Source organism: Podarcis tiliguerta (assembly GCF_965153285.1).
Source record: "Podarcis tiliguerta genome assembly, chromosome: 3".
NCBI classification, from domain to species: domain Eukaryota; kingdom Metazoa; phylum Chordata; class Lepidosauria; order Squamata; family Lacertidae; genus Podarcis; species Podarcis tiliguerta.
In genome coordinates this window covers 16,934,975-16,958,423 of record NC_139536.1, presented here as the reverse complement: position 1 = coordinate 16,958,423, position 23,449 = coordinate 16,934,975, and the positions used below count along the sequence as shown (strand labels likewise).

The following is a 23,449-nucleotide window of genomic DNA, read 5'->3' as shown; positions in this document are numbered from 1 at the left end:
AACGCCCTCCCACCAGATGTCAAAGAGAACAACAACTACCAGACTTTTAGAAGACATCTGAAGGCAGCCCTGTTTAGGGAAGCTTTTAATGTTTGATGCATTATGGTATTTTAATATTTTGTTGGAAGCCGCCCAGAGTGGCTGGGGAAGCCCAGCCAGATGGGCGGCATATAAATTATTTATTTATTAATTAATTAATTATTATTATTATTATTATTATTATTATTATTATTATCATCCTCCTCCTCCTCCTCCTCCTTTGACAGGAGAGCCACACACCAGGAAGGCGATGCAGGCCATATGCTATTTGGCACTGTGGTTCACAGATCCTGACAGAAGGGCTCCCAGAGTCAACAGTAAATGGTGTTGGTTGGCGACTCTCTTCTTCTTCTTCTAAAGGCACCATGCTTTAAACTCAGCAAATATAGCCTAAGGGTTCTTTAATGTCTCACGGTGTGAAGATCAGAGGCAGAAGGATGGATAGCTCAGTCAGTAAAGCATGAGACTCTTAATCCCAGGGTTATGGGTCTGAGCCCCATGTTGGTTGAAAGATTCCTGCATTGCAGGAGGTTGGAATAAATGACCCTTGTGGCTCCTTCCAAGTCTACGATTGGCATGGCTGTCCTCTTATGACAAAAAACAGCTGGAGACCCAAGTTGAGAAACACTGGCAAACGGTTTAATTTACCAGCACTGCAGAAATGTGAAGGGAGAAACAAGGTTTATAAAAGGGACATCTCTGGACGGCAAAAGGTTACTTTAAGGTTACTGCTCAAACTATTTTATTCCACCTTCTGGAGAACATGGGGAGAAATCTATATTTAATTAGGGGAAGCAGGCAGGAATGATTATGAAAATGCAGGTTATAGCTTTCGCTGACACTAATAAGCAGGTTAAGTGCCGCTTCGTGTTATCACCTTCAATAAACTTTGGCATGTTCAGTCTCCCATTTCAAACAATGGAAAAGAGAAATGGAGGGATCTGAACAGAAGGTTTTATTATCATCTAATCAGAGTCTCTGGAGTTTAAGCCAGGAATGTTTAGGTCTTTTAGGAGCCACAGAGGAACCAAACAGGGTAGCAACATCAGCACCTGTGATTGGTCAGCACCTGTGACTGGTCGGCAGAATGCTTTCTTTGGATTGGGCATGTCTGGTACAACTACTGAGCATTCAGCCGACAAATCAGCACCTTCTGCACTTGAGGCTCAGCCCAAATTCTTGATTTAGCTGTGGCTCACGTATGTAGCTCTAGCAAAAGTACCAGACTCCCCCCCTCTCTCTCTCTCTCACACACACACAGAGAGAGAGAGAGAGAGAGAGAGAGAGAGAGAGAGAGCTGTTTGGAGCTGACAGTGCACCCCTTTGAAGTTGTCCATCTGCAGGCACAGTTTGGAATCAAAGCATACCCCAAAATTGATTCCCACCTCCCACCCCCATGCAGACAGCCTGCAGAGGAAAAACCTCCATTTGCGGGTTCAGCTTGGATTCATTTTTAGCATTATTCCCATTTCTCCCGTAACATGCTGTTCTGCCCTTCAGATGTTCCCACCAGCAGTAAGCCTTCAAGATTTGGCAAAATCAAAGAACACGAACACACAGACACACACCAGACCCTCAGCACAAGTTTCGTTAGAGAGAAGACCCAAAATCTCAAAATATGGCCAAGGGAGTGAACGCTTAGCTCCTCAGATAGGGGTTTTCCGGACCCATCCTATTCCCATGACTGTAATTCGTTTGAAGTGTTGTGACCTGCCCTGGGACCTGGAGGCGAAAGTGGGCTATAAACGTAATAGTAGCAGCAACTACAGCATACGAATATAAAAAGAGCCCTGCTGGATTAGGCCAAAGCCCTATCTAGTCCAGTATCCTGTTCTCACAGTGACCTATGCAAAGCCCTAAAACAAGACCTGAGTGCAACAGCATTCTCTCCATTTCTGATTCCGAGCGAGTGGTGTTCAGGGACATACAGGCATCCACCCAATTACATGTCTTCAATTCACCCGCAACTGCGCACATGCGCAGGACTTGCTCTCGGGATGGTGCAGGCCGCGCAGAAGCTGGTGACGGCCATCATCACCCAAGGGCCCAAGCTTGTCTCTGCTGCTATCACTTATTCAAAGCCTGGCCTGGCCACTTTTTGGTACTGGCTCCCTCAACTCCTGCTGAAACTCCCAAGGCTACTGATGGCATCAAAGGATTGCTGAAGAGCATGCAGTCTGGCCGCATCAAACAGCTCGCTGTCAAGGAAGCTCTAAGGAACGGCTTGGTGGCTAGGTAAAGGTTAAGGGACCCCTGACCATTAGGTCCATCGTGACCGACTCTGGGGTTGCGTCGCTTATCTTGCTTTATTGGCCAAGGCCAAGGGAGCCGGCGTACAGCTTCCAGGTCATGTGGCCAGCATGACTAAGCCGCTTCTGGCGAACCAGAGCATTGCATGGAAACACCATTTACCTTCCCGCCGGAACGGTTCCTATTTATCTACTTGCACTTTGACGTGCTTTTGAACTGCTAGTTTAGCAGGAGCAGGGATCAAGCAACGGGAGCTCACCCGTCGCGGGGATTTGAACCACCAACCTTCTGATCGGCAAGTCCTAGGCTCTGTGGTTTAACCCACAGCACCACCCGCATCCCTTGGTGGCTACTGAAGTGCTAATGTGGTTTTACATTGGTGAAATCATAGGCAAATGTGGCCTGGTTGACTATGATGTTTGAAAGTTTTTGTTTTTTTAGTCCTAACAGTGTCTTAGTATTAAATTACAGCACTGAGATGAAATTGTGGTGGTATCTACAAATATCATTCTGATTGGGGCAGAATCAGATGATGGTGATGTGAATGCTGACAAGGATCCCTAAAATACTTCTTCTCTTCCTCCTCCTGTTGGGGAGTAGGACAGGCACTATACATCACTTGGGAAGACAGGCAAACTAATGCCAGTGTACTGGAAGAAGCAAAGATCACCAGTGTTGAAGCAATGATTCTTCAACATCAACTTTGTTGGACTGGTCATGTTGTGCGGATGCCTGATGATCGTCTTCCAGAGCAACTACTCTATTCCGAACCTAAAAATGGAAAGCGTAATGCTGGTGGTCATCAAAAGAGGTTTAAAGACTGTCTCAAGGCAAATCTAAAAAAATGTAGTATAAACACTGACAACTGGGAAACACTGGCTTCTGAGCACTCCATTTGGAGAACAGCCTTTACCAAAGGTGTCATGGGCTTTGAAGACGCTCGAACTCAGGATGAAAGGGAGAAATGTGCTAAGAGGAAGGCACGCTTGGCAAATCCACACCGTGATCAACTCCCGCCAGGAAACCGATGTCCCCACTGTGGAAGGATGTGTGGGTCCAGAATTGGCCTCCACAGTCACTTACGGACTCATTGTTAAAACCGTGTTTATGGAAGACAATCTTACTCAGCTACAAGTGATCGCCAAAGAAGAAGAAGAAGAAGAAGAAGTGGTTGACTATACAAATAAATGCTATACAATGAAAAAAGTAAAAAACGAACAAAATTGTGCATATGCGTAGGAAATTGGCAGTGGGGGGAGAGACCTAAAGAGTCTCAACAAAGCTCTGTGGCACCTCTGGCGGGTGAGGAGACCCTCCCCAGAGCCCAAATGGGGAGCCACCTGTACTGCCTTCAACAGGGGAGGTAAAACATAACCATCATGGCTAGCGGTCACCAAATGCTGTTGCAGAACAGCAGATAAGCCCAGCTGCCAAGGAAATGCCAGCTTCAAAATTTGCCATTGCTAAGAGGACAGTTGCTTAATTGCTCAACACACCTCTGGATCCTTAGGATACTCTCCTTTCATTTGCCTTTGAGCAAAATCCCAAGGGACTTCTTTGTGCTTTCCTTCCACACACTGGCTCACTTACTATTCATTAAAGTTTGCTACTCTCACTCAGCTGCTGTTTAAAATCGCTAGCTCTGCAATTTTGCAAGCCACCATCAAACGCTACTTTTATGTCACGGGCACAAGGGTGGGCGAGGACGTTTCTGGCCGAGTCGTATTTTAGGGGCTCAAGGGCGAAGCCACACGCACTGGGCCGCAAATGAGAAAAGCCTGACGGTACGAATTAGAGAAGAGTTCGTGCCGCTGTTTAAAACGTAACAAGACGCCAGCGACGACAACCAACCCTGCATGCAAATATTAATATCTTCTTGCACGAGCTAGACGTGCTAATCAGTGTTTACAGAAGGATAGCATTAGGATTCTTTGTTCATAAAGCACTAGTAATGCTGCTTTGGCATCTTTGTTCACAAAGGGGTTTCTTCTACGGTATAATTAATTTTCAGGGAAACACTGATTAGCGTAGGCCAAAATTCAAGCACTCTGGTGCGCTCCCCTTCCCTTGCTAACAGAAATGGAGGCAAGCAAGTTGAGAGGGAAACCTCCTCCCTACCCCAGATAATTGTGTGCAAACTCCTACCACCTTATCATATGCATTATCCAAAACCTAGAGCACAGAGCACACATTTACTGCAGAAGTTTGGGTTACTGTAGAGGATTCTTAATTACCCGCTGCAGCCTATGGCGAATGTCTCGTTCCCAAGGCATTTTAAACATAATGCTTTGCCTGCCAATAGTGTAGGAACCCGAGGAAAATCACATGCCCCCTGCCGTTCTTAAAAGCCCTGCCGCACCTATTTAAATCTAATGAAATTGCCACTGGGGCAGGGTGGCAAGAAAGTGCAGTGCATTACAGCTCTTTATTAACTTAATATAATCTAACAGTCGTCTGCTTGGTGTGAAATTTTGAACTTAAATCTCGAAGCCGAGCTGCCCGTGAGGGTGGAGGAAGGGGTCTCGTAGGTGCACTGGAACTGCCACTTCACGACTGGGAAGGAGTCTAAACAGAACAAGAGGCTTGCATAATTTGCCACAAGGTTTCCTGGTCACATCCATCTTCCAAGGACAGGGTGCTTGCTGGAAAGAAATGTGTGCATGTTGCTCCATATCATCCTCCAAACTTCTGCTGAGAACATGTCCACATGTGTCATTTAGATACCAAGCTAGGCTAATGGCGCTGCTACAGCTTCGGACAAAAATACTGAAAGAAATGTCTCATTTATTATATTCCCAACCAACAGCTGTGCTCTGCAGGAGAGGACCTCCTGCAGATACCGCCTCATCCTTCCTTTATGATGTAGGAATTGGGTCTGTAGCGTGACAGCACCTATTCTTAAGCCCTCCTTCCCGTTTACACATCAGAGAGGCCCCCTGAAGTCCTTCTTTTTCCAACAAGCCTCTTAAGTGGAGATTTTAAAAATCTCACTCTCTACCTGCATTGGATTTGAAACTGTTTTCATATATGCAATGGCTTTAACTGTGGCAATGTTTTTTTTATATAAGAAATGGCTTTCTATCGGATTTTATTGCACCGTGAAATCGTTTTGAGGTGCTTCACGGGAAGCAATTCATAAACGAAATAAACAATCATGATGAACATAATATATGCGCCGACTAGTTTCAGAGCTGTTTAACTGCCATGGCTCCTCACCAATGGGCCCTGTAGCTCCACAAAGGGGCCGTCCTCCTCTTCATCCTACGATTCATAGGAAACTGCCTTATACAGTGGTCAACCTAGGTCAGTAGTGCCTAAACTGATTGGCAGCAACTCTGCAGAATTTCAGACCAGGGTCTCTCCTATCCCTGCTGCCAGGGAATGGCTGGACGCTGAGGAGTGGTGCCTGGGAAGGAGTGGGCACTGGGAGAAACAGGGTATGAGACTGACATGGGAGAAGTCAGAGGCAGGAGAAGCTGCAGGCCTGGAGAGCAGGTGCAGGGGGAGGGGGAGGTTGGGCTGGTGTGGAATCAAGGGCTTCCACGCCTCCTCCTCCTCCTGCTGCTGCCACCCCTCCTGTTCCACTGCCCCACAGGACCTTCTTCTTCTTCTCCTTTGGCGATCACTCGTAGCCGAGTAAGATTGTCTTTCATAAACACGGTTTTAACAGCGAGTCCGTAAGCGACTATGGAGGCAAATTCTGGATCCACATGTCCTTCCACAGTGGGGACATAGGTTTTCAGGAAGAAGTAGATCACGGTGAGAGTTTGCCAAACGTGTCTTTCTCTTAGCTCGTTTCTCCTTTTCGCCCCAAGTTCCTGCCTCTTCTTCAAAGTCCATGACACCTTTGGTAAAGGCTGTTCTCCAATTGGAACGCTCGCAGGCCAGTGTTTCCCAGTTGTCTGTGTTGATACGACATTTTTTAAAAATTAGATTAGTATTTAAATGTCTTCTGTTGACCACCAGTATTTTGCTTTCCATTTTTAAGTTCGGAATACCTCTGCTTACGTACTTAATTTGTTCTGGAGGTCCGTTCTTAACCTGAAACTGTTCTTAACCTGAAGCACCACTTTAGCTAATGGGGCCTCCCGCTGCTGCTGTGCTGCTGCCGTGCGATTTCTGTTCTCATCCTGAAGCAAAGTTCTTAACCCGAGGTATTATTTCTGGGTTAGCGGAGTCTGTAACCTGAAGCATATGTAACCTGAGGTACCATTGTAGTTGCTTTAGAAGACGATAATCGGCACCTGCACAATGTGACCCGTTCAACGAAGTTGATGTTGAAGAATCATTGCTTTGACACTTTTGAACTTTGCTTTGACAATGACGAGTTCAGTGACCGAACCTCTCTGTTGCTGCAACTGCCTCATCAGGTACACACCTAGGAGTAGCTGAGAGATGTCATAGGACTGATGGACATGCCGTTTCCTAACATGTAAGTGCGCTTTTGACAATGTTTAGTCGTTTAGTCGTGTCCGACTCTTCGTGACCCCATGGACCAGAGCACTGCCTCCCGCAGTTTGGTCAAACTCAAGGTGGTAGCTTCGAGAACACTATCCAACCATCTCGTCCTCTGTCGGCTCCTTCTCCTTGTGCCCTCCATCTTTCCCAACATCAGGGTCTTTTCCAGAGAGTCTTCTCTTCTCATGAGGTGGCCAAAGTATTGGAGCCTTAGCTTCAGGATCTGTCCTTCTAGTGAGCACTCAGGGCTGAATTCCTTCAGAATGGATAGGTTTGTTCTTCTTGCAGTCCATGGGACTCTCAAGAGTCTCCTCCAGCACCATAATTCAAAAGCATCAATTCTTTGGCGATCAGCCTTCTTTATGGTCCAGCTCTCACTTCCATACATCACTCCTGGGAAAACCATAGCTTTAACTATACGGACCTTTGTTGGCAAGGTGATGTCTCTACTTTTTAAGATGCTGTCTAGGTTTGTCATTGCTTTTCTCCCAAGAAGCAGGCATCTTTTAATTTTGTGGCTGCTGTCACCATCTGCAGTGATCATGGAGCCCAAGAAAGTAAAATCTCTCACTGCCTCCATTTCTTCCCCTTCTATTTGCCAGGAGGTGATGGGACCTGGCTTTTGACAATAAAGAGTTAATTCCTCACCCTGGACATTCCTGGGATCTTCTGCATGCAAAGCAGATGCTCTATCCCTGCCAGGCAGTGTAGACAATACTGATTTAGATGGACCGATTGCCTAAACTCGCTTCCTGTGCTGCTCCTCTCTAATCAGAAATGGATGCTCAGATACTTATTTATCATCTGCTGGCAGCAATAGATCTGACACCTCTCTAGATACAGCACTGGATTTCTTTGTGCGATTAAAACATAAAAAGAATGGCACATACAGTTGACTAGATCCCTGTATTACCGTACGCCTGCTGCTCACTCCCTTTGTATTTGGGAACCTGTCACTTTCCATTACTCACCCTTCTTTATTACTTGGAGAGAAGCACGCAGTAATCTTAAAACCGAAGTATCTCAGCCCGAGATGTCTTGTATTATTTTTTTTAGGGTGGAAAATAAAATCCAGCTTTACAGTTGCAGTAAAAATATGATTCTCTACAGGTATATAAAACAAAAAAAGGGAGGGGGAGGTTTCACTGCCCATCAGAGGCAATTAGGTCTCAAACGACTAAGCTCTCATAACGACTAAGTTAGAGCAGATCTGCAATAAAAGATCTGTGGCCCTGAGCATCTTGCACAACACAGCCCCTCTCTTTTGGAAGCGACTTGCTATTCTAAAACCTCTGGGGAGGAAAATGTAGCAGCTTGCTTAGTTGCCTGAGGGATTAAGGACTGAACATGAACTCTCCCCCCCCCCCCCGGCTTCCTCTCATCTTTCCGCTAAAGCTCCCTCCACGTCAAAATAAGTTTCTTTATAAGCTGCTCCCACCCTTAGGCTGAAGGAGGCATGACAATTTCAGCGGTTGTGGCGATCACACAGGGTCCCCGGACATCTCGCCGTCTATTGATCCCTGTGCCACCACTTTATTTCTCGCTGCCACCACCCAGGCCCTACCTGGTACAATACTGAGTCCAGTCAGGGTTAAATTGGAACATAAACTTCTGTTTATTTATTGCAGTTTAACAAGCGTGTGGTTTCATAAACAGTATCAGACAATTACAATCATGGAGTGCCTATCCAGACCTATAACTTCCGCTACCTGCTCTCACTCACTAAACCACCTCTCAGATATTTACTTGTCTTCCTAGCCCCTAACTGTTCCTGACTCAGCTTATTTCGCTACACTAACTCAACCTACCCACAGACTCTATCCCAATTCACTCCCACTCCAACCAACCTCCCAACGAACTCCCCCCTTCACCCCTCCCAGAGATGGTTTTATAGTCCCTCTGACTCCACCCCCCTGGGTTCTGATTGGGTAACCTGTTTAACTATTTCACCTCCAGCACTCTCACATGTTAACGTCACAGCGGTTTCATAGAATTGCAGAGTTGGAAGGGCCCCCCCAGGTCATCCAGCTCAACCCCCTGCAATGCAGGAATCTCAGTTAAAGCATCCATGAGAGATGCCCATCCAACCTCTGCTTAAAAAACCTGTGAGGAAGGGGAGTCCACAACTTCCAGTCTGTTTCACCTATTTGCCTGGTCAGGAAGGGATAAGTGGGCAGATAAATGAATTCAGATTTCACCAGAAATTAATAACAGGATTAATTTTTGTGAATGGATTTGTTCTTCTGAGATACACCCTCAACTAACCCCCCAAAGATGGGAATTTAATGATTATTCCTCAATTCCTTTTTGATTGACGCCTGAATTCGTTGTTTGCGATACTGTATATATATATCCCTGCATTTTTCTGTGGGTCGTTTCACCCACAGTCTTTTCAGAACTGATGTTTTGAGTTGTCCCTAAGGAAACATGCAAGTTAAAATGTTTTTACACAGAAAAAAAGAAAGGACAATTGCTTAGTGTGACTGACAAAACACTTTTGTGAGAAAGACAGTACTGAGGGTTTTAGAAATGTTACTTTTTGAGACTGTACTTGCCAACAGGTCTACGCTGAGTAAAACTTAGTTGCAATACCACCCCACAAATTGGGCCTCAGTAATGTTACACCTGCGTAACATTAAAGTCAACGCATTGCAAGAAAGAAGGTTAAGGATGTGTTGAATTGTACCCCGGACAGGAAGTTCACACACAGGGCAAGGCAACATTAACTGTTGTCTCTTTATACATTCCTGATAGCCACATGATAATGGGATGATTGATTGATTGATGGTGGTGGGGAAGAATGAGTTGATTTTCTTTTGCTTCATTGTGAATCAGGTTTTTTTTTTTTTTTAAAAAAAGGGTGAAATTTATACTTTTTATCTCATTTTCATTTTTAATTATTTTGCTTCCTGATCTTTCATGGATGCTTGGATTTAGTCCTTTACTATGGATTTTCCTTGTATTTTTTAGTAGCTGATTTTTATGTGGCAATGTTTCTTTAGTTAAGTTTCATTTAGTTAAGTAGATAAATAGGTACCGCTCTGGCGGGAAGGTAAACGGCATTTCCGTGCGCCGTTCTGGTTCTCCAGAAGCGGCTTAGTCATGCTGGCCACATGACCTGGAAGCTGTACGCCGGCTCCCTCGGCCCATAAAGTGAGATGAGCGCTGCAACCCCAGAGTTGGCCACAACTGGACCTAATGGTCAGAGGTCCCTTTACCTTTACCAGCTGCTGAAAACTGCAGGAGGGGTAAGTTCTGTTGCACTCTGGTCCTGCCTTCATGCTTCCTACAGGTTGGCCACTAAGAGAACAGGATGCTGAGCTAGACAGGCCCCTGGCCTGATCCAGTAAGCTCGTCTTATGTGAGTCTCCACCCCATGCCAGCCTACTGGTGGCAATCAGTTCTACTCACTCCACCAGCTCTAACAGGAAGCAAGTGCAGCACATTACGCTGTAGTTACAGAACTGAAAGTGCAATTAAGGTGCCAGGCCTCCTTTAGCACCCTGCATTTCACTTATTGCAATTCCTCCATCTGCCCACCCCAGAAATAATTGAAACGCTGCCGGAGGATACTCATACTGCTTTGAAATTCAAATTTCAGCCCACGTGGAATTGTGATCTGAGTTGTTGCTAGGTGCCTTCGGCGAGCACCTCGGCTTTCCTCCCAGTAACGATAAGCGAAAACTGGCACGCTATTGAAAACGCTCTAACCCTGGGTTCAACAATCTGCTGACCTCAATACAAAAGTTAATTGCGTATGGGATGCAATTTCGAGCTGCTCTCGAAAGAGAAATCGCAACACACATTCTGAAGAGGCGACAGAAAAGAAAGCAGGTTCAGAAAGGCTGCAAAATGTTTTACGAAATCTGAAATGCAGCCTATGAGTATCTTCACTAATACTAAGCTATGAGCTAGTGGCAATAGGAACACCCTCACACAGTGTACTTTTTCAGGAGTACACCTATGATGTACACGTTTGCTAACAAGTACCTCATACAGGGGGACACAGGTGGCGCTGTGGGTTAAACCACAGAACCTAGGACTTCCCAATCCGAAGGTCCGCGGTTCAAATCCCCGCGACGGGGTGAGCTCCCGTTGCTCAGTCCCTGCTCCTGCCAACCTAGCAGTTCGAAAGCACGTCAAAGTGCAAGTAGATAAATAGGTACCGCTCCGGCGGGAAGGTAAACGACGTTTCCGTGCACTGCTCTGGTTTGCCAGAAGCGGCTTAGTCATGCTGGCCACATGACCCGGAAGCTGTACGCCGGCTCCCTCGGCCAATACAGCGAGATGAGCGCCGCAACCCCAGAGTCGTCTGCGACTGGACCTAATGGTCAGGGGTCCCTTTACCCTTACATCATATAGGAGCATTAGATGCCACACTAAAAGCAATGTTTCGGCATTCGAACAGGGGCAAGTGGTCACTCACTGAAAGTTTTAAAAAAGCATTTCTGAAAGTGAAAGGAGGGTCCGTCAGGGACATATGACATACCAGGCATGGGAAATGAAAATAAAATAAAAATGTTTGTAAAAAGTCTATATATATAAACAATCACATAATTTTTCAAAGGAGGGTGTGAAGGCGTAAGAGAGGGGCATGGCTGGCAAAGAGATGTGGTTTGAAGAGAGTCCACAGAGCCAGGCAAATAGGCTTGCATGGCTGTATTTGGTTATTGGGTCTGAATTCCTCGTCCCTGGATGACATGAATGCACCAGGTAGAAGAAATCCCTAGCTAATACACCTATGCAAACAAGGCAAAGGAAAGGAAAGGTGGGATGGATTCCAAGCTACTTATTGCTTTTCCAAGAGCAGAGAGTCAAAAGTTGTTTTGTTCATGGCTTCGTTACCGGGGTAAAAGAACGTAAATTAGAAAAAACATTTGCAGAAAACCCTCAAGCTTGGACCAGATGATTATTGGGTCCCTTCCAACCCCACAATTCTATAATTCTAGTGGCTAACCTAATGGTTGACTTTGCAGCTTTGCAGCCTTTGAACTCTATCCAAGAGTCCTTTGAACTGGGCGCTGTGGCAGTGCCAAAGGAATGGCACACTTTTCTCCACAGCTGTAATAACGCTACTTCAGAATTCCCCAGCTCCCATTATTAGTGAGTTATAGTCAAAGGACGGTAAGACCAGGAGCATTTTGTGTTTAAGGTGTGAATCCCTGCAGATGTTTTGCAGCGCTTACCTCAATCACTCTGGAGTCGAAATCTTCGTATGTTTCTGTCGGTAAAGAAAATGCGAGTCAGAGATGTACAGCTCACATACACATAAATGCATCATCTCCATATAATGTAGCTGTATAAAGATGTTACCTCGCCTAGGTCTGAGTTAAGCATGATCAGGCCATGCAGAGTTCCCAGGGAAGAGGGATTGATTATTAAACCACTACGGGAAGTATAGCTCTGTGAAGGAACCAAGGGTCTCCTATCAACTCTCAGCACCTATAACAATCTACAGTTCCCAGGAATCTTTGGGGGGAAGCCATGACTGTTGAAGTGGCATAGGTAAAGGGACCCCTGACCATTAGGTCCAGTCGTGACCAACTCTGGGGTTGCGGTGCTCATCTCACTTTATTGGCCGAGGGAGTCGGCGTACAGCTTCCGGGTCATGTGGCCAGCATGACTAAACCGCTTCTGGCGAAACCACAGCAGCGCACGGAAACGCTGTTTACCTTCCCGCCGGAGCGGTACCTATTTATCTACTTGCACTTGACGTGCTTTCGAACTGCTAGGTTGGCAGGAGCTGGGACAGAGCAACGGGAGCTCACCCCTTTGCGGTGATTCGAAACACCGACATTTTGATCGGTAAGTCCTAGGCTCTGTGGTTTAACCCACAGCGCCACCCGTGTCCCTCTGAAGTGGCATAATGGTGCTTAAAAAGGTATAGAGCAGATGGGGCCCAAATTTCAACTCCGCTTGTGCGTTTGCATTTGTGGCAAAGGGAAGGAGAACGGGAGAGACAAGGAAGGCAGTTTTATGAACGTGGCGAGTCCCAATGTTACTGTGCTTCTCCTGCTGATTTTCCACTGCTAAAAGCTCTGCAAAGTGTTAAAACTAGCATGCCATGTTAGGAAGCGAACAGATTGCATACAGACAATGACATTTTCGGCTAAATTTAGAGCTGCCTCCTTGCACACGCTATCGGCCAAAGGGATACCGTAAGCTGGCTGAGCAGTCAGGCGTAGATCGCGGAGTGTTTTAAGGTCTAACAGGAGCAGCCAGGCTATAAACGGCTCACATGTACCGTGCCGACACCACAGCAGGGTATTGTTTTAGAAACGAGCACACTGAGTGACCAACTATGAAACGGTTTGCAAGGATTCAAATCAAACAAATAAACGGGCTCAGGTCTTATCCAACACATGTTGCTCGCACAGCGACAGAGGGAAGTTGTGGGGTTTTTTTTTGGGGGGGGGGGGGAGATGCACGACCACCCCAGGCACTTCAAATCAAGTCATGTCTCAGAGTTAACAGCCATCTTGCTCTGCATTTCAATTGAAAAGGCTGCCAGGGGAGCCTGTAATCAGTCGGATGCAATCACTGCAACATCTCTGAAGAGTAAAGGGAACAGCGCCGAGCCAAAGTACTTTGCACAGACCAGGCTTCTAAGTGCTGGCCGCACAGCACCCATTCCCACCCAGTTCTGCCCACTGCAGGTGTTAGGGACTTGCTCCAGGAAAGTGATGGGGCTGCAGTGGATGTGCTGGAAATGAGGACAGCATTCTGCAAGGCTGCCAACTCCCACTGGCAGGCAGGCAGAGCATGGCAAGCGGCATGTCACATCAGACACATCGCTCTAAAGCGCCAGAAACCTCTCTGAACCCAAAGCACCATAGCTCAGCAGAAGAGCGCATGATTTGCATGTAGTCGCCCCTGAGTTCCATCCCCAGCACCTCCAGCTCAAGAAGATAAATTGTCTGCCGGAGACCCTAGAAAATCACTGCCAGCCAGATAAGTAAAGGTAAAGGTACCCCTGCCCGTACGGGCCAGTCTTGCCAGACTCTAGGGTTGTGTGCCCATCTCACTCAAGAGGCCGGGGGCCAGCGCTGTCCGAAGACACTTCCGGGTCACGTGGCCAGCGTGACGAAGCTGCTCTGGCGAGCCAGAGCCGCACACGGAAACGCCGTTTACCTTCCCGCTAGTAAGCGGTCCCTATTTATCTACTTGCACCCAGGGGTGCTTTCGAACTGCTAGGTTGGCAGGCGCTGGGACCAAACAGCGGGAGCGCACCCCGCCGCGGGGATTCGAACTGCCGACCTTTCGATCGGCAAGCCCTAGACACTGAGGCTTTAACCCACAGCGCCACCCGCGCCCCTTGCCAGAGAAGTACTTCTGCGTTAAACAGATCGACTGCCCAAGTCACTGTACAGCCTTCTATGGCTCTTTAGGCTGACGAAGGAAGGACCACGGCTCTGTGGAAGAGCTTGCATGCACAAGGTCTCAGGTTCAAACCTTGGCATCTCCAGGCAGGAGTGGGGATAGCTCCTGCCTGAAAACCTGGAAAGCTGCCGGTTAGTGTATTCAGTATGGAGCTAGATGGGCCAAGTATAAGGCAGCTTCCTAGGTTCCTGTTATTATAGTTTCTTGGTGTTGTTTCATCTGTATATTTCTCAATTGTTCATTGCAAACTGCGTTAAGCAGTCAGGCAGGTTGCCCACATATTTTTTTTAAGATACAGTGGTACCTCAGGTTAAATACTTAATTCGTTCCAGAGGTCCGTTCTTAACCTGAAACTGTTCTTAACCTGAAGCACCACTTTAGCTAATGGAGCCTCCTGCTGCCGCCGCACTGCCAGAGCACGATTTCTGTTCTCATCCTGAAGCAAAGTTCTGGAGTCTGTAGCCTGAAGCGTATGTAACCTGAAGCGTATGTAACCCGAGGTACCACTGTACTCATAAGTTCAGATGACAATTGATAGTCATGCGAAAAAGAAAGTACCCCCTCTTTGAATTCTGTGATTTTACATATTGGGACATAATAACAACCACCTGTTCCTTAGAAGGCCTTAAAATTAGGTAAATGCAACCTCGGACGAACAACAACACATGACACATTACACTGTATTGTGATTTACCGTATTTTTCGCTCTATAGGACGCACCAGACCACAAGACACACCTAGTTTTTGGAGGAGGAAAACAAGAAAAAAAAATTCTGAATCTCAGAAGCCAGAACAACAAGAGGGATCGCTGCGCAGTGAAAGCAGCAATCCCTCTTGCTGTTCTGGCTTCTGGGATAGCTGCGCAGCCTGCATTCGCTCCATAAGACGCACAAACATTTCCCCTTACATTTTAGGAGGGAAAAAGTGAGTTTTATAGAGCAAAAAATATGGTATTTAACAGAAGAGAGTCTTGAGGGCTGGACAGAGATGCCTGGAGGGCCATACATAACCTCCTGAACCCGAGGTTCCCCATCCCTGATCAAACTGTAGCTTATAGAAACCTTTTCTTAAGGGAGTTATTAGCAACCCCAATAGTGCCTTAAGAAAAGCAGATGTTCTACCACTGAGCTACACAGACATGCACGGAATACGTATTATGAAATGCACAAATAAAACAACTAGAATGCACCTAGTTATCTTACCTCCAGTAGGACTTGGATCCGGGGGTCCTAGGCTGATACCTCCCCAAGATCTTCCAGTCCATCCTCTCTCCCTCTTCACCTTTATCTTTCTCTTCCTGTCAAACTCTTCCCGCAGACGGAGCTTTTCTGCTTGCACCTTCTCCTGCTCCTCTTTATCCCGCTGATCAATGGTCTGGACCGCTCCTTGTTTCAGTACCGGAGCGTTGAGGCCAGGCCAGAGGAAACCTGAGCGTCCTAAGGCAGATGGAGAGCAGAAGAACGACTTAGGGTACTTCCCAGATCACAGCCGTAACCGTGAAATGAGCTGAAGCTGTACAACAAGCATCGTCCGGTGTTGAGATTCAACTGCTTTTTAGGATGAATGGGGTGGGGAGCTAAACTCCAATTAAGGAAAACAGCGTGCACTAAGTATATTGATAATAAATACATTTTATTTCTCTGTTTGTGGATATATAACCTGCTTCAGCTGACAAAGCAGTGTGCATTGAGATAGAACACAGAAGCGGATGAACTCAGTAAACCAAAAGCAATAAGCAACATTTATTTAGCCAACTTGGGGGGGGTGTGTGTCCCATTTTGGGACTGGGGGACCGGATGCATTTCAAAACAAATAAAAATACAGCACGCACAGGTCTCGCTTTACAAACATTCGCTATGTGGAAAAAAATCACTTATACAAACATGCGGAATTACAGTGGTACCTCTGGTTACAAACTTAATTCATTCCAGAGGTCCGCTCTTAACCTGAAACCGTTCTTAACCTGAGTTACCACGTTAGCTAATGGGGCCTCCCACCGCCGCTGTGCGATTTCTGTTCTCATTCTGAGGTTCTTAACCCAAGGTACTACTTCCGGGTTAGTGGAGTCTGTAACCCAATGTGTTTGTAAACCGAGGTACCACTGTAGTACCCAAACCTCGCTGTGCACACCGCAGAATCAGATATTTGCACAGAGAGTATTTTTTACTTTCTTGTTTACACACCTCCTAGACTTAGCATTCTGTGGCTAACTATGTCCTCCCAGAGCTGGTTGGTTGTGTGTGTGTGCCCTCAATAGGGTTTCAAATTATTTATATGTATTACTTCTGCAAACTCTGGGGTCCCCCCAAGCATGAAGATACCTCCCTTTCACATCTAAGCAGCCTGGTGTTGAGTGCTGATGGGAGTGGAACTAGAGTTCACTCTTAGAGGGACCCAATATGAATGAAGAGGTTTCTGGCCTCTTGCTTATGTTGTGGATTTACCTTCGCCAATGATCTGGCCTCTATTGAGATCCTTCTTCAGCTTCTTCTTGGTCCTCTTCCCTCTTCCTTTCCTTCCACTGGCACCGCTCTCTGCCAAAACGCCTTTCCAGAGCTGATCAGCCGTCACTGAAACACATATTGCACACAACTCATCCAAATTCTTAACAGCAGCAATTCAAGGGGGTGGGGTGGGGAAAACATGCTCAGGTGTCATTTAATCTAAGGTATGCCAAGCCGGCTGTGCCTTGAGAAAGTGTTGAAGTGTCGCCGAGAGACCGTTTGCCACCTGGGACCCGGGTGGTGCTGTGGGTAAAAGCCTCAGCGCCTAGGGCTTGCCGATCGAAAGGTTGGCGGTTCGAATCCCCGCGGCGGGGTGAGCTCCCGTCTTTCGGTCCCAGCTCCTGCCCACCTAGCAGTTTGAAAGCACCCCTAAGTGCAAGTAGATAAATAGGTACCGCTTTATAGCGGGAAGGTAAACGGCTTTTCCGTGTGCTGCACTGGTGCTGGCTCACCAGAGCAGCTTCGTCACGCTGGCCACGTGACCCGGAAGTGTCTCCGGACAGCGCTGGCCCCCGGCCTCTTGAGTGAGATGGGCGCACAACCCTAGAGTCTGTCAAGACTGGCCCGTACGGGCAGGGGTACCTTTACCTTTACCTATGCCAAGCCGACTGTGCCTTGAGAAAGTGTTGAAGTGTCGCCGAGAGACCGTTTGCAGGGATCAAAAACGAGGTCACGGGCATCTTGGGTCTGTAGCCTGACCTATTAATGCTCTGGATGGATAAAGCTCACATCTTCTTCATAACCATCTTGAATCATCATCATCATGGCTTGCTGAATATGAATGCCTACCAAATCATGAGTGTGTGTCTGGAAACACGGCTATGAAGATGGGCTGCAGTTGAGCAGACGAGTGGCTACCAACTTCAATACCCGCTCATGGGAACATAGGAACCTGCCTCATACGGAGACCATTGGTCCATATAGCTCAATGCTGTCTACCCTGACCGGAAGTGTCTCTCCAGATATCAGATATCATTCACAGCCCCACCTGGAGATGCAGAGGAGCTTCTGAATGCAGAGCAGATGTTCTGCTGAATTTCCCTCCTAACTGGCTTTGCCCTCTGTCCCCCCTCCTCAAGGTTAAGATAATAATAATAATAATAATAATAATAATAATAATAATAATAATAATAATAATTTTTTATTTATACCCCGCCCTCCCCAGCCAAGGCCGGGCTCAGAGCGACTTACAAGCAATAATAAAAACAAGATGAATGATTACAACTTAAAAACAAAAGTAAAATACAACATTAAAATAATGGAATATTAAAATGTAGCCTCATCGCAGGAGGAGAAGGAAAAGAAAAAAGAAAGAGAGGGAGGGAGGGAATCAAATTGGCTCCAAGCCAAAGGCCAGGCGGAACAACTCTGTCTTACAGGCCCTGCGGAAAGAAATCAGATCCTGCAGGGCCCTGGTCTCATGAGGCAGAGCGTTCCACCAGGCCGGAGCCAGAGTTGAAAAGGCCCTGGCTCTGGTTGAAGCTAATCTAACTTCCTTAGGGCCTGGGACCACTAGGGTGTTGTTATTTATTACTATAATGAGGGAGCAGGTCCAGAAAGCTCAGGCCAGGTCCAGACAGGTCTTTCTCCATGTGGTTGCAGAGACGTATGCAGACCGAGAATGACTGCACTGAGGGTAGCCTGTGTCAAAAATTACTTGCAAATTGGTCCACAGCTTTCCTCCATCTATTCTTTGCTCAGCTTCCTTTTCAGTAACAGTTTCTTCTCAGACCCGAACCCAGACAGGGACTCTTGTTTTCTTCTCACCTCCCCTGGCATCCTGTATCTAACTTATTTTCCTCCCCTCCCATCAGCCACATGAACCATCACTTCTTAAAAGGGAGCAGCCTTGCTCCCTCCCCAACCCTGCTGCCTCTCCATCTTCCACAGTCAAGGCAGAAAGGAATGGAAACAGAAAGGAATCAATTCACAGCTTGTGGTGACAATGCCGCTAAGTGCTCCTTCCAGTCTCCTGCAACACCTCATACCGTGACAGTGCCCAGCCGGCGTCAAAGGACATTGATCACTTCGTGTGATTTCCCCCAAATTCCCAGCTCTTGAGCTCTTAACTAGCCACAGGGACACAGAAGAGGGCCTTCAAATGTGCGTCATGGAAAGCAAAGCATGCACGAGGCATTCGGCTCCTTACGGTTAAATATCACAAAGCAAAAGGGCACAGGTTGTGACAAGAGACTGATAACACGTTGTGATGGCTGGATAGCACCTCCAGGCTGGATGCTACCTCCCAAGATCTGAGGCAGCATACCTCTGAATGACAGCATGGGGCATTATAGGGGGAGAGAGCTGTGGCACTCAAGCCCTGCCTGAGGGCTTCCCATAGACATCTGGTTGCCAGGATGCTGCTTCCAGATAAGGCTTTGGTCAGATCCAGGAGGGCTTATCCAATCGATCCAAAGCATGGCCTTGGTTAGGCTGGCCTCAACCAGAGCCAGGGCTTTTTCGGACGTGGCCCCGATCTGTCACAAGAGACTAGGACCCTGCGGGGCTTGACATCTTTCCGCAGGGCCTGCAAGACAGAGCTGTTCCACCAGGCCTTTGGCCAAGGCACAGTCTGACTCCCTCCTTTGGTAATTCTCATAGAATTCTAGCCCAATGGTTGCCATTAATTTGATTCTGAATTAATTTTAGAATGAATTGATTTTAGAATGCTGTGTTACAGTGGTACCTCAGGTTACATACGCTTCAGGTTACAGACTCCGCTAACCCAGAAATAGTGCTTCAGCTTAAGAACTTTGCATCAGGATGAGAACAGAAATCGCGCTGCGGTGGCGCGGCAGCAGCGGGAGGCCCCATTAGCTAAAGTGGTGCTTCAGGTTAAGAACAGACCTCCGGAACGAATTAAGTACTTAACCCGAGGTACCACTGTACTTTTATTGTTGTTAGCCGCTCTGAGCCCAGCTTCGGCTGGGGAGGGCGGAATATAAATAAAATTTTCTTCTTCTTCTTCTCTGCCAGCTCAGCTGGGACCATCTGTTATTTTGCTCCTCCCCTCCAAGTTCAATCACATGCAAAGGTGCCTCCATGCACTTCTTTTCCTCTTCCCTTCACACTTGTGTACTGGGTGCAATAAATGTTATCTTAAACCAGATATGGGAAAATTTTGCCCCAATATAGGTTGCTTCAGGAGAACCCCTATCACCCCTGGCTATTGGCTATGCTTGCTGGGGATGATGGGAGCTGAAGTTCCAGTGGTGTAGCGTGGGCTGCTGATGCCCGGAGCGGGGAAAGTGTTGTGCCCCCTTAGTGGACTGGGCAGCTGGGGTGGAGGCGCCAGCCAGAGGATGGGGTGTGCAGAACCTGCAAGGCACATGGCTGCTGGTGACAGTGGCTGCATGCCTTTCTCATCCTTCTGGCTTGGGAAGCCCAGGAGACAGGGGGCATGGGCATTGCGCCCATCCAGAATTTTGCTCCTGGGGACACTGCCCCTCTGCCCCCCCAATGCTACACCACTGTGTAGTTCAGCAACATCTGGAGGGCCAATGATTCCCAACCCTTGTCTTGAAGTGCGAACCACGCTGAATATAAAGAATAAGCAAATAAATAAAGAGTTGGGATCATCTTACTGCATTTATATATCTTAATGACTATGTTCTCTCACCACTGTTGGAGGAAGCATTCTCTGAATACCAGTTGCTGGGAATAAAAAAAAAAAAAGGGTGTTGCGGCACAGGTCCTGCTTCTGGACTTCCCATAATCCTCTGGGTTGGCCACTGTGAGAACAGGATGCTGGACTAGCTGGGCTTTTGGCCTGATCCAACAGTACTTTTCTTGATGGTATCAAAAGCTGACTAAAGGTCGAAGAAAACCACTTCTCCGTCCGTCTCCTAATGGCTTTAACAAGCGCAACTGAGGCAGCTTTGGTACCCTATCCAGGCATGAAGCAAGACTGAAAAGGGCCCAGGTAAATGATCTAAACGTGCCTGCAGTTGGATCACCACTATCCACTTCAACACCTTGCCTAAAAGGGGGATATTGGTGACTGGATGATAGTTGCTCAGCCCTTGTGGGCCCACACAAATCTTCTTAGGGGCTTATAGCACCTCCACATTCTCTCTTTTTAATTCTTTATGTTGAACTGTTTCTTTAAATCTAAAGGTTCATCATTGTTTCACCCATTGTGTATACCTTTAAGGGGCCAGAGCAAGGGCCAGAGTAAACTAATGAGATCCAGCCGTGCAGCTGTGAGGCATAGCAGGTGCTGCTGAGTTGCATTGATTAAGCTGTGTTGGGAATTGGCCACAGTATATAAGGAGCAGCACCTAGCTCTGCCATTTACCCTGGGGGATGGGTTGGTGGTTGGGTCTGGTTTGGTTGTTGATGTAAATGGAGTTTTTGTTTTTCTTATTAAAACCTTGTGTAAGTTATTTTTGAGTCCCTTCTTTTTAATGCAAGCTCTCCCCAGCAAGCTCTCTGCGCTACTATACTGCGAAAAAGCCAACATCTTTGGTTATGGGCCCAGCTGCTGAGTGGATGACTGCATATTTTTGGACTCTGAGAAAGGTTTGAAAACTCCTTCTCCTGTTAGCGTAGTTTTTGTGGGTCTGGAAGAGTTCCAGAATGGTTGACCGGGTTCTAGAAGCTGAGAAGGCTCTGGTCTTCCCACAGCTGACAGATGAGAACTATAGTTTATGGTCTTTTCGGGTGGAGGCGCTTTTGACCTCTAGAGATGTATGGACCTATGTAACTGATGACCCTCCTGACCCTGTAACTGTTGCTTGGTCGAAAGGAGATGCGAAAGCCAGGGCGATAATTAATTTGGCAGTCAGCGACCAGCAAGTAGTTTATATAAGGAATAAGAAAACTGCCAAAGAAATGTGGGACAGTCTTGCAGGAGTGCATGTTAGAAAAGAGTCAGCGTCTGCATTGACGTACTTCAAGCAGTTGTACCAGACGAAGTTGCAGCCTGATGGTGATTTGGCAGCACACTTGAGACGTCTGGAGGCAATACGCTGCGAATTAATTCGAAGGGACATGGAGATACCTGATATTCAGTATGTTTTTATCATCCTTTGTTCCCTTAATGAGGACTTTGATGGTATAGCTAGCCAGATATCTGCCGTTCCACCAGCACAATTAACTGTGGAAGGGGTAACGGCAAGATTAATGGGTGAGCTGGACAGAAGGGAGGCTTGTGCCATAAGCACTCCTATTTCCAGAAGTAATGAGGGACGCCACATGCAAGCTGGTGGTGATACGACTGCGTTTAAAGCTGCAAAGCGTTGTTGGTTCTGCAATAAGCAGGGACATTTTGCAAAGGACTGCAGATCCAAAAGAAAGCAAGGTACTCCCAAGTCTGTTTCTGTTCGTCAGTCACGGTCGTCAGCCCAGCAGCCGACATCGTACCGTAAAGACAGAAACGACCCGCAAGCTTTTCATGCTTGGACAACAGATCGTAAAAGAATTAAAGGTGCCAAGTGGAATTCTTTTATTGTCGACTCAGGAGCTTCTCAGCATTTCTGCAACGATCGAAGCTTGTTTATTTCTTTCGAAGAGGAAATTGGTAATGTACATTTAGCCAATTCACAAGTCTTGCAGTCGCTTGGCAGGGGTACTGTTAAACTTGACTCTTTAAACATTACTATAGCAAACTGCATTTACTGCCCATCAGTGGACAATTTATTATCAGTAAGGTGTTTTGCTCATCAAGGCATAACTGTGCGTTTCTTAAATTCAATGTGTGAGTTTTTTGAGGGGAACAAACGTCTATTGTATGCCCGGGAATCTGATGGTTTATATAGACTGTATTTTCGCACCTACTCCCAATCACCTATAAATTGCAGAGCAGCACAGTCAAGCCAGGGGTTGAGGAATGTAAGGCCACATTCCGGGTGTGTCCATGAGGTGCACAGACTTCTGGGACACCTGAATTTTGCTGATGTAATTAAGACAAAGAATATTGTTAATGGCCTCAACTTAAAACCATGTAAATTCTTTATGCAATGTCTATCCTGTTGCAAAAATAAGATCAAGGTTGCACGCAAGGGTAGGTGCTCAGATAGGAAAGTAACTGAGCCATTTGAGCGTGTACATTGTGATTTAGTTGGGCCACTCCCACCATCATTAGGAGGTTCTAAGTACTGGCTTACCCTCATAGACCAGTATAGTAGATATTGTTGGACTTATGCAATAGCTGAAAAGTCCCAAGCATTTGAGAAGTACAAAGTTTTTTGCAACTGGGTAAAAACGCACTTTAACAAACCAATTAAGAACCTGTTTTCTGACCGGGGTGGGGAATTTGTTTCTGAGGATTTTAAGAAATTCCTGGAAGCGCAGGGGACTACTCATGAGTTATCTTGCCCCCAAAGTCCCTGGCAAAATGGGCTTGTTGAAGTTGTGCAGCGTGACCTGCAGGCAGGGGTTAAAACTTATCTGCATGATGCTAATCTGCCCAAAGATTTTTGGGCTGAAGCGCTCAATGCGTTTTGTTTTGTTAAAAATCGAAGTTATCATTCTGGTTTAGATGTCACCCCCTATGAGAAGTTGTTTAAAAAACGCCCTAATCTGAAATACCTACGCATTTGGGGTTCAGATGTAATTATGCATTATCCCGCTAAGCAGAAATTGGGTGAGCGTAGTGTTCAGGGAAAATTAATGGGCTAGCAGCAGGGGGCGTACAGAATTTACATACCAGCAACTGGCAAATTTCATATTACCAGAAGCATGATACAAACTGTAAATTGGGATGGAGTTGCTGTTTTCCAAGATACTGATGGTATAAATGATACTGAGGAAGAAGAGGAAGCAGGAGCAGCAGCAGCAGGAAATGGTGCTTCTGAATTAATGGGAGAAGACAAAAA

At 46.7% G+C, this 23,449-nt stretch overlaps 2 protein-coding genes across 2 annotated transcripts in view; one reads left to right on the top strand and one right to left on the bottom strand.

The window, feature by feature from the left end:
• Window positions 1-23,449, bottom strand: part of MRPS5 (mitochondrial ribosomal protein S5) — a 52,986-nt gene that overhangs the window by 19,105 nt on the left and 10,432 nt on the right. Inside the window, exons 3-5 of the mRNA XM_083433122.1 lie at window positions 16,572-16,697; window positions 15,330-15,563; window positions 11,934-11,968 (exon numbers count right to left, since the gene is read on the bottom strand). Coding sequence (XP_083289248.1) covers window positions 11,934-11,968; window positions 15,330-15,563; window positions 16,572-16,697 — 395 coding nt within the window. The remainder of the gene's footprint in view (window positions 1-11,933; window positions 11,969-15,329; window positions 15,564-16,571; window positions 16,698-23,449) is intronic.
• Window positions 1,871-2,712, top strand: LOC310674212 (uncharacterized protein; the record flags this gene model as incomplete). The annotated part of the gene is made up of 2 exons (XM_083433259.1): window positions 1,871-2,266; window positions 2,635-2,712. Exons 1-2 carry the CDS (start codon window positions 1,886-1,888, stop codon window positions 2,710-2,712), a joined length of 459 nt encoding a protein of 152 aa, XP_083289385.1. The 5' UTR covers window positions 1,871-1,885.